The sequence below is a fragment of the Semicossyphus pulcher genome, unplaced genomic scaffold (genome assembly GCF_022749685.1).
Source record: "Semicossyphus pulcher isolate SPU_LCO1_2020_fin unplaced genomic scaffold, fSemPul1.0.p SCAF_13, whole genome shotgun sequence".
In the NCBI taxonomy this organism is placed as follows: domain Eukaryota; kingdom Metazoa; phylum Chordata; class Actinopteri; order Labriformes; family Labridae; genus Semicossyphus; species Semicossyphus pulcher.
Genome location: NW_027211637.1, coordinates 7,928,442 through 7,946,390, shown reverse-complemented (window position 1 = coordinate 7,946,390; position 17,949 = coordinate 7,928,442). Strand labels below are relative to the sequence as shown.

General features: G+C 39.0%; 1 protein-coding gene across 1 annotated transcript; it reads left to right on the top strand.

Annotated features, from left to right (window-relative positions):
- Positions 1-1,677: 1,677 nt before the first annotated feature.
- sdcbp2 (syndecan binding protein (syntenin) 2) lies at positions 1,678-17,760 on the top strand. The gene is made up of 9 exons (XM_069660331.1): positions 1,678-1,810; positions 7,256-7,307; positions 7,625-7,721; positions 11,411-11,511; positions 12,369-12,533; positions 14,232-14,407; positions 14,774-14,945; positions 15,496-15,587; positions 16,092-17,760. Exons 2-9 carry the CDS (start codon positions 7,257-7,259, stop codon positions 16,144-16,146), a joined length of 909 nt encoding a protein of 302 aa, XP_069516432.1. The 5' UTR covers positions 1,678-1,810; position 7,256; the 3' UTR covers positions 16,147-17,760.
- The last annotated feature ends 189 nt before the right edge of the window (positions 17,761-17,949 follow it).

Genomic DNA, 17,949 nt, shown 5'->3' with positions numbered 1-17,949 from the left:
TGATAAAAAGAGATAACAATCATACCTCATTGCCTTGTAATGTAGCAAGATCTTATTGCTAAAAGGGTCCCTGCACCACTTTACAACATCCAGGTCAGTTTAATCATGATAAGAAGAACTATTAAGTCAGTAATGACACTTGTGTTAAGTCCTCTGGAGCTCTAGAGGAGCTTATTTAAGCTAAATAAAACTGATGATGTCATCAGTTATTGGTCCTGTCCAGTATTTTTGAGTGTTAGAGGTTTCAAAATCAGAATATCTCTGACTCTATGGCTTTAATTTTGACTGTTCTTATTCCTAGCTGTCTCTTTGGAGTGCCCAATTGTTTTGATATTGCCATACTGAACCACTGGATTGAACCTTTAAAATGAAAACGTAATAATTATATAATTAGTAATAAGTAACTATAAATCCAAAGATTTCAGTTTAAATGAACAATGGGATTAAAGGGGCAAATAAGTCTAAATAATCCTCCCTGAAAGGTTCCTGCTGTGCATGATTTCTACAAAAGAAAAGTTGAACTAGAGACTTGCATTGTTAAAAGTGGTAGTCAGACATCACTGCTCCTCTGTATCCTAGAATGAGGTTCTGTGATTAATACAATGAAAATGTGTCCTTATCTTGTTTTTGCAGCTTTTTTTCTCATGTTTATGATCCCATAGCAGGATCTCATTATGCCACAGCAAGAAGTATGGGGTTATAAAGGTGCCTCTGATAGCAATTCTATCAACGGAACGCCAATCAAACTGATGTAGTTTATTAGGTTGCATGCATTTACAGTAATGAGGAGGGGAGTTGTGCGAGTTGTGTAGAGATATTAATTACTTCTTCAGTTGCAAGATAAAATGCTGACCAAAAAGATCTTTCAATTCAAGAGGAACACAGAATCATCAGTGGTGGAGGGATGTAACTTATTATATATTATTGTCTTTATGTTTTGTATTTTATATTTAGGACAAATTTAAAGTCTAATATAAGCTTAATATCAACAAACCAAATTTATAGATGAAAGGAGGGTGACTGGCATAAACCAAAGTTTACGAGTTACATTCAAATTATTAATTAAAAAGCAAAAAGATATTAGACACGTTACCATGGTGAATCATAGTGTCGAAACTGTGTTGATGATTGCTTTTTTCCATTTACCATGCACGATCTTAGCGTCAACATATATTAGGCGTTTCCCATCTCAGGGTTGGTCAACTCAGAATTCATGGTTCCTGTCAACTGCTTTCTGGAACAGGCCCTACTGGATGGATGAATGGATAGATAGATAAATTTTAGGCATCAAAAGTTATAAAGTTAAAAGACAAAATAAAAATAAAGGCTATTAAAAGTACAAAATATTAAGAATACAAAATATACACTGCAACATTGAATAGTGGCTGTATGGAGGTAGTGCACATTTAAACATGATGAGCAGAGTTAGTGCAAAAACAGTGCAAATGTGCATAAAGATCTATAACCATGATAAGTGAACGTTAACAATCAAACAAAACAAGCAAAAGATATAAAAATAGCATTTTGGTATGTCAAAATAAGCTCAAGAGGTTTGATAGGTCATGAAATAGCTACAGGCATTGACGGTATATAATTGGTCACGTGAGACCGATACGGGGCGTGGCTTACAGCGTCAACATTGATTGACCAGGAAGCCAACAGTGAGATCACTTTCCAGAAATCCCCTTCAGTGCTGTCTCCACGACGAAGAGCAAAAGCGGCGAAGACAGAGAAAGAGAAAAATAAAGGACTTTGCTGCTGCCTGACATCCCGACGTTTTTGGGCTGATTTTACAACTAAGACATTGAAGGTAAGACCATCTCTACCAAACTGTCGTACCAAACCGTCACTAGCTGTAACGTTAACGGTTACATGAAGGTTCCGTTTCCCCAACAAGCTAGCGTTATGGCTAGCTCTGCTTCCCTGCTGTTCATGATGGAACAAAGACGACGTTCTAAGCGCCTGAGCTAAAGGGGACTAGGTTTGTGTTCATAGATATACCTTTTAGTCTGTTTACGTTTCAGCTAACTACTGTATCTGTTTTTCTGTCTGCAAAAACCAGCTAAGGTTGGTTAACATTAATGTTCAATGACCGTGCAGTCGGGCACTGTAACGTAAGCCAACGATGATTAACAACATTTTAAGTCGCTGTTATGAGCAGTAATGTGACAGAAACGTAGATGTTGTTCCTCACTGAAATTATACACAAACATTGCACCAATACTGGAATAAAAGGAAACGCCTAATCCATTATAATTAAGCTCACGTTATTTAAGCCCTACACGTATTATATCTGAGCCATGTGTACTTCCTGTGTTGTTATAACGGCAATACAGGAGTTCGTGTTATTTGTTTATTGAAGATAACTGTATGATTGAGTCAAAGTAACCTACCTGTAACGTCTGAACAAATGTAACATTATAGTATGAATTATAAAATTAAAAATATGACATTATTAGGTAAAATACAGTAGAAAGGGTGTGGGTCAGTACAGACCTCTGTTCCTGTTCACCGTGGTCAGTCGTCCTCCTCCTCCCTCCCACTCCCTCTGTCTCTTTCCCAGCCATGTCAAGAGACCGAAATAAGCTGCCAAGAAGACCACATTCTTGTAGATAACCGATTAGTTCAAGCTAACTGAAGTTAGCCCTCTCTTTCCTTCCCAGTTTTCACCAAAGACTTTGGTTTGCTAGCTGCATACTTTCAGGCTGACTAGCAACGAGCACAACAGAGATGTAAAGCCTCTTCCTGAACAGCTCTCAGTAAAGCAAAGAATTGCCTGTCTACATACAATTGTGTATACAGGCAAACTTAAGCCGCAGGCAAATAAATAGGGCAGTCAGTTTGTCATAATTCACAATGTTGTGTTACTGTGTTACTGTACTTAATCAGACAATTATATTTAATTCTGACATTCATATTAAAATCACCAGAGAGCCCATTTCTCAGCATTTTTATATTTTATATTTTAATCTTTATTTCTTCTTATTTTGTGTATATATACTGTACATACTTGACATATTTCTTCTTACGTTACTTCTATTATATTTCCTCTATTTCCTCATGCATCTCTCTGTGTCAGAGCAACACCCCAATATCCAGCCGGGGATAAATAAAGTATTTCTGGTTCTGATTCTGATCATCACATGCTTAATTAAAAGCACAGAGATTCAGAAGAGAAGAAAAACGCTGAACTTTCTAAAAGTGCCTTCTATATGTCGAATCTATAATTCACAATGTAATAATAAATAGTCCTTTCAATGTGGCCATTTTATATAAACTTTTTATTCATTCAACTTCCAGAAAATGTGCTATATCCTTCCTGATTTTTAAATAGCCTATATGCAGATTACATGTAAATCGAGCTCTCATTTCCTGATTCTGTCTATGGAAAAACGGCGACAAAGAATTGAACCCTGGAAAACCAGTGTAACAAAAAAAAAGGAAAACATTTCTCATGAATTTGTTTTATTTTTCACTTGAACTCTTTTCCATGCCCGTACTTGAGTCAGCAACATGACCATTTTTTCCAGTGTAAAAGTTTCAACATCAGTATTTACTTTTCAGGTTTTGTCAACACTTAACGACAGTGTCCTGGCTCCATAGTTCAAATGAGGGCAGAATTTTAAGTAAGCAAACAAACATATCTGAAAAGTAAACACCAGCAGGTGTTAAAATGGCCCTCTGTTTCACAACAATGGTGCACTTGTCTGTGAGGACTGAGAATAACTGAATAGTGTAGTGGCTGGAGTAGCTGGGAGAGTGAGATCTTCCAGTGATGTGATTGTGGTTGGAATGATTTGTTTATTTTAAGGAGGCTTCCTTCGCTTACTGGTGTCAAAGTGAATGTTTAGCCACACATCCTGCCAGTGTGTGCATACGTCATCAGCACAAATCCCACAAATAGATTTGTTTTGTACTTTCATTTGAAAAGACTTTTTGTGATGGGTTATTTTGGCACAATATGATGCGTTAGTAAACAGTGGAACTTTGTGTGATGGGGTAAATCAATATAAAGAGGAATGGGTCTGTGTTTGTTTACGTGACTTGAGTTTGTTTATTCATATGGCTGCTTTTGTGTCTCATATTAGAAGTGTTTTGTATTCTTGCACTTTGGTAGTTTGTCACAATGTCTGTTTTTCATTACACTGTCATGCTCCATGCTTCATCTTCCTGTTCCTTTATTGAGAAAGGGATGTGTTCACAAGTCTTGTGATTGTGACACACAGTTGTTACAGTGTGGTTGAGAAAATGGGTGGGAAATCAGTGATGCCTCTCTCCTTGTGATTACAAGTACACTGCTTTTTCAGATTCATGTTAAAGTTCATGTAACTGTATTTGGAATTGTACAGATGACAAGCGCATTATATTCCAACTGGATCTCTGAGTCATTTAAAGAAGATAAGACAACAAAGAAGCGTGTGGGCTTATAAATGAAACGGTGACAGGAATATTGATCTTGAATAGAAATAGAAACTCAGTGAACATCCTGGTCACATGTTGAGTAAAATAATGTTATAAAAAAGGGGGCAAAGCTAGCGCTGATATAGGCCTAGGATTTGTTCTTAGTATTTGTCTCATTGGACTCTGCAACAGTTGTTTCCTTTTTTTCCCACACAGATCTGGTATTTTTTAGACCAAACTATGTAAATTATAATTAAGAGATAGAGTTATAATAAAATAACATTTCAAGCTTTAACCCTGGAAGCAAAGGTCCCCAGCTTGAATCGTACAGGGCAAGTGGCTGCTTTGACAACAAGCTCTTTTATTGTTAACTAGTTTTAAGCACTGTTCTTTAGAAGCAGCAACTACCTAATTTTTATGTTCCAAATCAGTAGACATCAGGTCACACAGAGACATTTGAGCATTAGTGTAAAATAAAGGCAAACTCATGAATTGACTGGAAAATGAGATGTCAGACTCGAACATACCTGGGTTTTTTTATTACCCATAATTGTGCCACTGCGTGTCCAAGCCTGTTCTGCAGCAATGATTGTATAATGTCAGTCAGCTGACAGAGTGTAATCTTACATTTCCTCTTCCTGTTTCAGGCAGTTGTTTTGTCTATATGCTGCGGTAGAGTTCTTCTGAGTACTTCTGACTGTAGCTTGTCTGACGTAAACCACCACGTATTAAAGTGGTTTACAACATCGTCTGACACTGACAAACAACAACCAATGTTTGTGCTTTTATGTTTGTAGTGTCCTGACTTCCACCCATGTTTACTCATGATTATGTTATTTGGCCACCTGTACTTTAAACAAAGCACCTGTGTGTCAGTTTTTCCATAGTTTGAACTTCAACAGAAAGCTTCTCTTGAATGAAAAAGTGCAGATGGTCAATGCAGTTGAGCTTTAGAGTAGTTGAACAAAATAGCTGTTCATCATTTACAGCAGTAAGTCAAAGTCAGCACACAACTGCACCTTCAGATCACCCAGTGTGAGAGCAAGGTTAGATAACAGAGTTGCTCTGCCAGGATGAAGTAATGTGACTGTGATGTCACAAGTCATGACACACATCACAATAAGTGCACTCAGTATTTCCATTGTGCTGTACACACACTGACAGTGTCTGTGTGTGTCCATTAGCTTACTTGTTGTGGCAGTTTGTTGCTGGGCTATTTTTAGAGCTTTGCAACCAATGCTTTATTGTGTTTTTTAAATAGAAGTGCACAGGGTACTTAGTTTCTGGGCACTGGATCTATTTATCTTCAATATGTTTGTTTCTTTCCCAAATGCTATTTATGAGTATGCCAGTCTTTGCTGTGATATGATTCAGTCATTTAAACGCCCCGAAAGATCAACTTTTTTTTTAATGAAAATAAGTTCTTTGCCACTTCAAAACAGTAGCCTACACAACATTAATGTATTATGGCTGCCACTGACAACAACATTTTTAGAGAGGCGAAGAAGAACTAATTTTGGGGAATTTCCCTTGTTGATCACAAACAACAGTGCAGTACTGGGAGGGAGTAACATAGCTAGCAAAATATCAACAATCAGGGTTTCTCATCCCACATTTCTAAGGCTGCATTATTTTTTAATTGAAAAAAATACATATCTTACAGTAAAACTAATAATACTGGTACAAACAGAAATGCGATTCAGCATTTCACAGGTGACTGCAAGTCAAGCTGGTGATAGCATTAGCTTACCCTGTTGTTTAGGTGCTGAGCCTTCTGGTTTATTTGGCCCACTCCAAATCACCACACTCACGGAGTGCCGAGTCTGTGGTGCGTTCCTGCCAAGTGTGTGAGGCCTCAGGACGGTCCCACTGTTAAATTCCTAAGGTGGCTAATGTTGACTTTCAATGTCAAATTGCAACTTTTCTTTGAGTCCACATGTCTGCAGACTTTCCTGTTGGAGTTTCCCAAAGTTCATAGCAAAATTGGGGGATGTATAAAATTTGATTTTTACAACCCAACTAGATATAAACAAAGCAAGCATGGACAGTGAAGGGAAGAAACCCCCAAATAATTGAATCTATAAGCGACTGGCTACTCACTGTTGTGGATGTTTACAGGACATTTGTAGAGTTGTTTTCTATTAATTAAACATCCACCTTGGATTTCCATTACATTGACATTAATGACTATGTGGACTTTTGGTAGTTTGCTCAAATTTATCAAGACTTACTTAATGGTACTGCTTGTTTCTCAGTAACAAGTGATGTCACAATCGTGTCCCATTTCTCCTATTTATACCCTTTCAAGCCCTCATGGGCTCGCACCCTCATGCACTGCAGGCCTGATTTCATTTAAGTCCATGTGTGTGTTTAGTGCTCAGGCCTTTTGATGGAGATTAGGATTGAGCCATTGTTTATGAGTTTTTTCCAGGAAAAGAATTATCCACAGATGTCTCCTCCTTTCCAAAACAAAACGACCTGGTAGAGCTGCTCAGTAATTGCAAACAAAAATCATCAGTATTGTTTTGGTCTATTTTGAAAGCATGATTATTTAACACAGCTACTTCATTATCCTGACCCAAAATAAACTAAATGGCTGTATTCAGGCAGATTCAGTTTAGTGGAGAGGACAGGAGGGGTAAAGTGGGTGAGGGTGGCAGAGAATACTTGTACATCACAGTTAGTCATTTCAGTGAATATTAATATAAAATATAGTCCCATTATAATGAATTGCATGCAGGTCATATGAGGTTATCATGGTTAGTGGTCTGGTGAGGTTTGTTATCACGTATAGCTTTGCCATTATACCTCTCTCGGGGCTCTCCACTCACAGCTGTTTGTGTTTTCTCTGCAGTATGTCCCTGTATCCATCCCTCGAGGACCTCAAGGTCGATAAGGTCATCAAGGTAAGAGTGTCACGTTAAATGGATTGTAGCAAGGAAATCGAATTAGCTATACCCTACAGTCTGTGCTAGCCTCTGCTATTTTGGATCAATTACAAAAGGGATTGCGCTTTGTAGCAAGATGTTTGAAAAAAGAAAATAAGACATAATCCTGTAAAATATAGAAATGTAGGAAATACATGCATGTTTTAAGGTGTGCTCTGTTTAAATCAATTTAATCAGGGTTTGAATGTAAAAAGGATTTAGATTTTCTTATTACAAAGTTGGCATACATTTCTAAAGTACTTTTTTGTGACTTATGTGTCTTGATTGCTTTCTAGGCTCAGGCCCAGTATGCCCACACAGCCACCACCATGCCTGCCATCTCTGAGGGAACCTACCAGCCTCAGCCTGCAACTGCAGGGATGCCAGGATCAAGTGAGTCACGCACGTACCATTGAAAGTTTTTAGAGCATGTTTTATCCCTCTATTGTGGCTATCATGAGAAAAATCGCAAAAAAACGCTCATTCTCTAAATTGTAACAGTAACACTCTCACCGGTGTCTACTGACTATCTTTCCTTGTCATTTTCTCTCTTTTCCATTGTTTATTTTTCTCTTGTTTACAATTCTTGGAAAGGGATAAAAATGGCTTGTTGAGAGGACTGGCATGGGAAGAGGAGTCATAATGGGAATAAATAGGTCTCCCACGCCGGCTATGATATCCTTCTCTGTTTGTCACTGTGTTTCCTTTCTCTTATTGTTTCCCAGCTCAGGGGTTTATGTTTTTTCTAAGTTTGTGTCAAAGTAGACATGAACTCGGCAGTAAGCCAGAGTGACATGGAAGAAAAGAGTTAATGATGGAAAAAGGGGCCTTTAGAGTTTACAGAACACAACTTTTCTGCCTATTTTCACTCACTTCTCCCCCTTTTTCAGTCTCCCACTCATTCAGTTTCTCTTTTCTCTGTGCGGATTCAAAGTCCTGTGGGATTTGGGGCTTTTGTTTTACCTCAGCAGAGCTAGCTGTGAGTCACCATGGAGACTGGCTCTGGCTGTTGTGCTGGGACTGGGCCTGATGGGAGAAAGAGAGAGGAGGAGGAGTTTGTATGAAAACGAGGGAGAAGGCAGAGACCCAGGGGGTGTATGGGTGAGCTAGAAGAGAGATGAGAGGAGTTTGTTCCCCTGTTGTGGGGGAGGTATACAGAGAGAGAGATTTAAAAGGGAAATTTTTGATTGACCTTTACAGTGAACCAAACCTGGACCAGATGCACCAAGGTCCCTGCCTTTAAATTGCCTCAACAACTTGACATTTCTTATTCCTGTCACTGTTTTCAAGGATCCTCTTTGTTAGAAACATACCAAAGCTATAAGAATGAATGGTGCATAAAATAGAAGCCAGGTTAAGAACTGATGAAACATTGTTCAGTTCTTTTCTATGCAGTTCAGTTTCCTTTGAAAATTTCAGTTTTTTTTAACCCACCCTTTGAAATCTTTTTTAACAGGCTGAATACCCTGAGCAGTCCACTTTTCAAAGAATACGAGGCAATGGGAACGCCCCCTCAAGGAATAGAAGAACTTTAAAGAAATTCAAATAAAGAATAAAGAAGTTCAAACACAGCCTGCATCAGACTTTTAAAGATACAAAACAACTTAAAATTAGATATGAATAATTCACTCCTTATGACATATTTGCCCTGTAAAGTAAGACTAATAATCAGCCGTAGATTTTCTCAGGAGGCATGAATTGAAGGGAATGGAGAATTAATTTATTCCCTAATTTAGAGACAAGGATTTAAGTTTAAAGGTTGTTTCCCAAATACTGTAGCTTAAGGTAGATGTTGGGGATTATCAGCACGTTATCCGTATCTGCAGATTATGGCTTAAAAATGACATTGTCATTTTTCTGCCGATATTTTCCGCCAATAAAACAACACTTTAATTATGCATAAATGCTCGATAATTCCCTCAAAAAGCTTGACGTAATGCTACGACATTAACTCGGTGCGAGTGTGTTGAGCACTGCCTGCTCCATCAATTCCACTACAGAGGAGACTTTCTGCAATTTGGTGGAAAAAAAACACGTGCCTCATAGATTGGTATCAAAATCAGCAAAAGGGTTGGCAAATATCGGCATATTGGATATCGGCAAAAAAAACCAATATTGTGCATCCCTAGTAGATTTCTGAGCTAAAGGGGCTCAGGCAAGGGGTAAAGTGCAAGAACAGTAAAATGCTATTGAAATGAATAAAAAGAGTTCTTTACCATTCTTTCTTTTTTCTCTTTTGGTATATGTGAAGCAGGTTTGTGCTGGATAATTGAATGAAAGAGAGGGTTATGAAACAGCACATAAAGAGAAAGAGAGGGTACCTTTTATGACTGCACATTCTCAGTTTTCTGTAATAATGAAACACCTACATTTGGTGTTTTTTGTACGGGTCTGGTGTAGGAGTGATGAATGAATCATGATCTGCATTTTGTACATTTTTATATACTTCATATGTTCGGCCAAAAAAATAGCCCATGCTGGTGTTTTTCTCTCTTTCTCTCTAATTCCCTGACCTCTGCACCGTGATGAGAGCTGTGCAGTGAGTGTGCCTGGGTGGAGTGCATGTATGTGGTTGGAATCAATTACATGTTGACTTAAGGCTTGACTCTACCTGGTGCAACCATTGATGTTGAAACAAAGAAATATAGGCTATATTGATTTATGTAATGACCAAAATCCCTGAGCTACTTCCTGCTACTGCGCGTAGATCTTATTGGTTGATGTGTGTTGGACTTTGTACGGACTTTGTGAGCTTGGGCCTCGCCCGTTTGCCTTCCCACACATTTTTAGGGCTGTGTATCTGGCAATAAGACAAAATAACGCAACATTTTAAGCAAGGCAATATATATAAGGTGCCAGAATCATGTATCCTAACAACCTTGAAAACAACTGATTTCTATACATACCATTTCACTCTTGAGATGATTATTGGTGTTCTGGTATACTTTGAAGCCAATACTGACATCCGATATACAGTAAACAAGTCTTCCCTCAAACAAGTCTGGAAGAGGTCAGGTTGGATCACAAAAATATGCTGACACTGAATATGTTTTATATTATACATGACTAATAGTCAACAACCATGGCAGAAGCTCTGTTACAACATCACCATGCTCACAATGACAATGCCCACATGCAGAACATCTCGGTGGCTGTGTGTTTGCATGCTAACATTTGCTTCCCAGCACTGAACCCAAAGTATATCTGATACAATTATGCAATTATGTTGGTGTTAGATAACAAGTTAAGTGGCCACCAAAGAATTCACCCTGAGAGATTAATACATTTTATTGCATTCCGCCCCTAAGCTGTCTGGTTGCTCTAAAACAAAGTCAATGTATCATGAAAATTACTCTGATTCCTCGTCTGGGGAACATGAATGTCTGTACATGTATTTAAAGGCAGTCCATCTATTACATTTGTTGAACTATTTCAGTCTGGACCAATTGAGTTAAGTGACTGACTGCCATATCTAAAGCCATGCTGCTAACAAGGTTCAAAACACACACACACCAGCACATTCTGACAAATTACCAGGTCTCTTATAATAATATAGCTAGCTGATTCCAGTGCTATGTGGGAGAACTAGTCCATTTAGCGGTGCTACAACTGCTAGCAGTGGTTAAATTTTTAAATGTTAAAATAACTTAGTAGCATTAACACTCATGTAAACTACTTGGTAGAAACAGGCTGTCCTTTCTTTCACCTTTGCGTGTATAAATGCAGTAATCTGCTGCAAAGGCAGCAGCAGGCTCTCGTCATAGACTTTCCGTCATAACAAGGGATTGAATACTGATGCCAGGAAAGTTTTACTGCACTGCAACACAGAGTGCTCATTATTAGCATTCCTCCAATGGAGGGCTGATCCGACTGTGATGGACGGCATGAATAAAATATAAAGTACAGGACAGAATGAGATCCACTAAAGCAACTACTGAGGGAATTATGGTTTTAAATCTGTTAATACAAAACATTAGAAAGTATACAATCAGATAAAGAATGAATAACCTTGAATAACTTTGATTTTCTTTCTCTCCTCACCTCCTCACTTCCTCCTTCCACCCCTCTCTCCATCCTCTCAGGCTTGTACCCCAATCTGGAAGAGCTTGGAGACTACATGGGTCTGGCTCTCAACAGTGATGAAGTTCAGAGGAACCTGGCCTTGGTTCCTGTGGCTGACAATGTAAGTGATTGTGAGTGTGTCAGTGCATTAAAACATCTGAAAGTGTGGATGCATTATTAACAGCGTACACCACCGATTCAATATTGCACTCTCATATCGTTGTTGGAGTCGTGATTGAGAGTAGCGGGCTACAGAGGTCTGGTAAGCTCACTTTCTTCCAACTCCCAGCCTCCAGATTGTTCTCATTTTCAAGTCTTTGGAGTCTTGAAGTCTTTCACCTCCTCTGAAAGTGGCTCATGACATCACATTTACCAGAGTACACACAGCCTCCTCTGGAGACATAAAAGGCTTTATACAACTACTCCCCAACACCTTGGAATAGGGTTCATTGTGTTAAATATGTGCCATTCCATTTCTTAACTTTGTCTAAAAATTATTACCTTTATAATTTTGACTAAGAAAAAGAGCTATTTTATAAAACAAACATATTAAAGCCTCTCATTTCAAACCAACATGCCTCATGATGAAACATGTTTTTAGTTGATAAAAAAAATAACAGTATTCTGTTCCTGGATATCCAAATCACTGAGTGACTCACCACAGGCCTGAAGCTGTGTGTGGGAGAGTGTGAGCTCTTCACTCCCCCTCCAATTGTGTGTGCATGTGTGTGTTTGTGTGTGTATCCTGCAGATGTCAAGGCTCTCTCAGCACCCTAGCTTAGTCAGCTGGCATGTAACCATCTGTATTTCTGCCATTTGCTGATATCTTCACCTCCAACATGATTTTTTTCTAATGTTTATCTTCAAATGAATTTTAATCTTACATGCCCCTTTTAATCTTTGATTCCTCTTGTTCTTCTCAACCCACCCTCATTTTCTCACCTCCCAATGCTGTATGGCTTCATCCTCCCCCCTCAGCAAGTGGCATTGCCCCCCAGCTCAGCTTATGGGGGAATGATTCGGCCTGTAACGGGGGCAGACGTTGGCATTCAGAGGGCAGAGGTCCGCCCCGGTTTGAGGGAGATTATCCTCTGTAAGGACCAGGACGGGAAGGTGGGACTGCGACTCAGGGCCATCGACAACGTGAGTGTGCATCACAAACTCTGACACGCACCTGTCCTTGCATAAATTATTCAGCCTGGACAAGCCTGTCACCAACAGCCCTTTGACAACATACTGATGACTAAGGAAATCCACACCCCCTTTTTCAATTTTTCTCCACCTGTTCAGGGAGATCTGGGTCAGACTCAAGTATCTATCTATCTATCTATCTATCTATCTCAGTGTATGATCACTGGGGGTTTCACAGATACAAATTTAACCAGTTGAAAATTCGTTACTACATAACAAGATGGAATTTTTATTTGTCAGGATATTAATTTATTTATTACTAAAAAGCTCTTCCGAAGAGTATTTCAGAGTTCAGCAATCACAAATGGTAGAGGACAGTAAGTGGGGACACACAAAGAGTCCTTTCAAACTAAAATGAACCAGGTGACAATTAAGCCGTCTCTTAGTTATGTCACTGGCATTCATTTTCCTTTGGTTGTTTGTTTCAAAGTAAAAGCCTGCCGTTACATTAAGACACATTCATTATGAAACACATGCAGTAAGTGCTGTGTAAGTAGCTTTAGATTACGACAACAAACTGAGCTCCGTCTCTGTTAGGGCAGTGTTTTGCAAAGGGGAGTGCCATTGTCACTGGGATGTGAAATAAACACCCACCAAAAGCCAAATGCAGGTACAGATCCTGTTTGGTGAGTAAATATCAGAGGGCTATCAAAATACCACATACATGAGTTATGTAATAATCACTAATAACCAGTTTGAGTTTTCAGAAAGTACAGACGTTTGAGCTCCACCAGGTTGCATTCTCCATATTTTGTGCATCTGGTCTGTTTCTCTGTTCTTCCCAATAGTTCTTGCAAGAAAACCAACTGATAATCTAAACAAACAATATAAATTACACATTAAAGGTCCCATGGGGAACTTCCGTTTTTTTTTAATCAATTTTAGCGCCCCCTGTGGACAAAGCCGTGCCTCTTTTGTGTTTGCTGATTTTGTCCTGTACATGCTTAAGTGTTGGTTTTAAACAAAAAATCGTATCCTGCTTTGTCATGTATCTAGCAGTTTCAGGCATTAAAAATAACTAAATAGAAATAATTGATCTTGTTGCCGATGGTCGGGTTTGCTTTTCTACATCAAAGAGAGTAATTAGAAATTATTTCAGCTTATTACATAACCAGTAAAAAACTCCTCACAGGAGCTTTAAATATATACTTTTTCTGGTTAGTGGAAAAAAGGTTGGAGTGAGTGACCAGAAAATAAAGTGGGGAATCAGCATTGCAGAAACGAGTTTGTTATTGTGTGTGTCAATGATCACACCTTCTTGAAATAGGACTTCACAAGTCTTCTTAATCGACTGTGTGTGATCAAACTGAACCTGAGCACGTTTTTTGCGGTTGCCATGGATACACGTGCAAGGTACAGTGACTCATAACGACCAAACAGGACAATTATTTAGCCAATGAGCTACAAAAATCCAAATGTTATTTTTAAATGCAGGGGAAGAATATACCCACATTAGGGTTGCTGTGCACTGACATTTCTGGCATTTCCTCTGTTATGAACATTTTTTCTCCTCGTTCCTCTCTGTGTCCTTGCCTGTTTCCTCAAGTTGCTCCTTTGTTTTCTCTCCACCAAACAGTGTCTGTCTTGCCTCTTCCTCTGTTTCTTGGACTCATTTTGAATGTTTTATCTGTTTCCTCCTTCCTGTCTCAGGGTATGTTTATCCAGCTGGTGCAGGCCAACTCCCCCGCGGCCCTGGCCGGTCTGCGTTTTGGGGACCAGGTCCTTCAGATCAACGGGCAGAACTGTGCCGGATGGAGTGTCGACAAGGGCCACAAGGCTTTGAAGGCTGCGGCCGAGACACGCATTGAGCTCGTGGTCAGGGACAGGTGAGGAGTACTTAATACAGTCAGGTCACAAAATAGTAAAGAGTGTTTCCTTATTGTTGGATTATTGAGTAGAGGTAAGAAGCTGCCATCTGATGAGCTGTGGGCATCACCAATTTGCACTTTGAGTGTACATTTTTACATATTTATATATCTTTATATTTTTGTTATTATTTAGTTCTATGGCTTTTATTAGAGGCTGAAATGTTTGGCTCCCTCTGCTGGCCGTTTCAATCATTTGCTCAGTTGTTGTTTAGTTTTTATGAACATTATAAGATAGATTTTCTTTGTTCTCTTATCTTTTCCAATCTGTATACCTATATAATCTTATACCTGTGGATTTCTCATCCTTTCTTTGTCTTTTCAAAGGCCATTCCAGCGTACGGTCACTATGCACAAAGACAGCTCAGGCCACGTGGGCTTCATCTACAAGTCTGGTAAAATCACATCACTGGTCAAGGAGGGATCTGCTGCCCGCAACGGCCTGCTGACTGAACATTACATCTGTGAAATCAACGGGCAAAACGTTATTGGACTCAAGGTCAGACACTGTCTCTGTAAAGCAATCTTGTCATAAAATAGTTTGGTCATTGATAGATATAAGCTGTTTACTAAGTGGTCACTATATGAGGAGGATGTGAAAGATGAGATGAAATTCATTGATCTTGTATTGTAGAAAAGCATGGACTAAATTGATCAGATATTAGAATAGTTACAAAACATCTGTGATGCCCATAATGTATATTCTGGCTAATGTGAATTTTGCATTGTGATAGCTGCTCGCGTACTGGCAAAATGTAGTGTAAAGAGGAAACGTGCAGCATTTTAAGTAAGTGCAGCATTCAGCAGCTCCCAGTCTGTACAAATGTGACGCACAACAGTGTTTAGTTTGTATCAGTAACTTAGCAGTAGTTCGTTTTTGTCCGGTGCTTCCTTGGAAGATGTGTAGTTTCATCCTGCCCTTGTGATGAAGGCTGTTAATGTTTTTTTTAGCCTAAATGTTTCAGTTTTAATTTTGCTACAACTTAAAAAATGTTATTTACTAATCACACAATGTCCTCACATGTCTCTGCTCCTGTGTGAAATTGCAGGATTCTCAGATCAAGGACATTCTGACCACCTCTCCGACCGCCATGACCATCACCATCATGCCCAAGTTTGTCTACGAACACATGATTAAGAGGTAGGACTCACACTTAGTTTATCTGTTATCGTGTTAGGCAATGGCACAGTGAATATAATCGAAGTGTTTAGTCACAGTATAAGTTCTATAACCTGCTCACCTTGCACACCAGCACCACCTCTATCTGTTTCAGTCACCCTGTGTGTGTCTGCTCTGATGATTGTCTTGGTCATCAGGATGTTTTAATGATTAATAGATACAATAAAGAACTAACCGCTGTAACATCTTCACTGTTTACTAACCCTGTTTCGGGCGTGTTTGTGACATCGGGCGGTGGTGCAGGTATCTATAAGCAGGTCTGCCCGGGTAAGAAAAACCTGCGTCAATGCGCTAATTTCTGTGGGAGAGGGTTATTAAAGATGCCCTAGTAACATTATTAACTGACATTGGCACCAGCCAGATGCATGTAGTAAGCTTTTACTTTACAGTGACATAACTAGGCCTGCATTTGACATTATCCACTGACAAGATTGTCAATAGATGACACAGATTTTTATTTTCCAGGATGTCTGGTGGTCTCCTGCGGTCAGCCATGGATCACTCTGTCCCGGAGGTGTGAAGACCAGGAGGAGGACTGAAAACTGTCAGGATGTCTACAATACAGAGATCTCTCTCTCTTTCTCTCTTGTCTTTACTCATATCTTTATCTCTATCTCTCTTTCTATCTCCATACCAAACCACCTCCTGCGTCACAATCATCATCTGCTTCAGTTTCTTATCTTTAACATAATGTTAAGATGCCTTTTTTTTTTCTATTCTTCAGTTCTTCAATATATTCTTCTTTACCTTTTCTACATTTTTCTCATCTTTGTCGACATGTCCAGTACTTTTTATATGTTAACCGTGTATGCTTAGTATTACATGTTCATTTTTCTTGTTTTGTATTTGAGTTAAAGGACAGTACACCTTTTTTTTTTCAAAGCCATGCACACTATCATGAGTCCAGAGCTTCCTCCTCATTGTGGAGATGAATCATGACATCATCTTGTCTAAAGCTGTAAAAGCCATCAGTCAGTTTTCAGAGCACAACCATGTAGATGACGGCTGTGCTCTGTGTCCCTGCACTTGGCCCCTCAATGTGTGTACATAAAAAAAACTGAGCTGAGTTAAGACCCAAGGACTCGTATGTAAAAAATAAAATGCTGACTTGTTTTTAGATTCCAGTGTACAGTCATTTTTACGGGGCCAGTAAAACGAAGATCTTTTAGAATATGAGTTGTTTTTAGTTTAGACCATTAATTTGTTTAAATCAGTGTTGTCCTTTTGGATCCCTAACATTTATGGACCCTGGATTCTAACATTTAAGTGAGAGATACAACTTCTCCAAGAGATGCCGAGTTATCACATTTCCTGTCTCTGCGGGCGAATGTCTTTATGAGACCCTAATGTGCTGAATCTGTAGGTACATTCCAGGAGGAAGTGTAGGGAAAGTGTCAGCAGTAGATGTTTGTTGCCCTATGCAGCTGGGATTTAGTCCTGTCCACAAACAATGTACGAGCTGTGAGACAGTGAAAGGCAGAAAGAAGCAGTGCCACAGTGTGGTAACTATCTGGAGTTTAGTTCAAAAGTGTTCGGCGGATATGGTCTTGTGTTTCAAATAATTTTCGACGGAATTGTTGGCATTTGTTCGGACAGGATATGTGCTGGACAGACCCACTAAGTGCACTTTCCACTACCTTTTTAAGAGGTTGTCTTTCCTGTTTCCATTTCAACAGTGGAGTATAAACAGTTATGATTTTTTTTTATTACTGCGTTTGTGGTGCCTCATGTTAATGAGAGAACTCATGTATGTTAACTTTAGGGAACTGCTTAAATTTGATGCTGAAAATCCTGCGCTCAAATTGAAGTTTAAATTCCACATCACAGGTTTAACCAATAGACTTTCTATCCTCTGCAAAGTATTGTTTAGAGGACGTCCCTCTTCCTCTGTAATATTCCTTCCTGTACTGAGGAGCACAGTGAGAGCAGAGCTCACAGCTGTGAACTTCTGCTTGTTATGTAAAGTTGCTCCTTTTAATGCTGTTCTCGTTGGGATGCATGTATTCCTTTAATTTTCTAGGTATGCAATCTGATAAACATCACTGTCATTCTGTAAGAAAAATGCTAGAAAAATCTAAAAGTTTATATACGAATGTGACAAGATAATATTGTAAAACAAATAAACAGTCTTTCTGTTGACATTAACTAGGTGGTTGTTTTCTTCCACTCAGGAAATTATCATTATTATAACATAATTTATTCGTAAAATGGTAAATGGTAAATGGACTGTACTTATATAGCGCTTTTCTAGTCTTTGCGACCACTCAAAGCTGCTTTTACACTACATATCACATTCACCCATTCACACACTGATGGCAGAGGC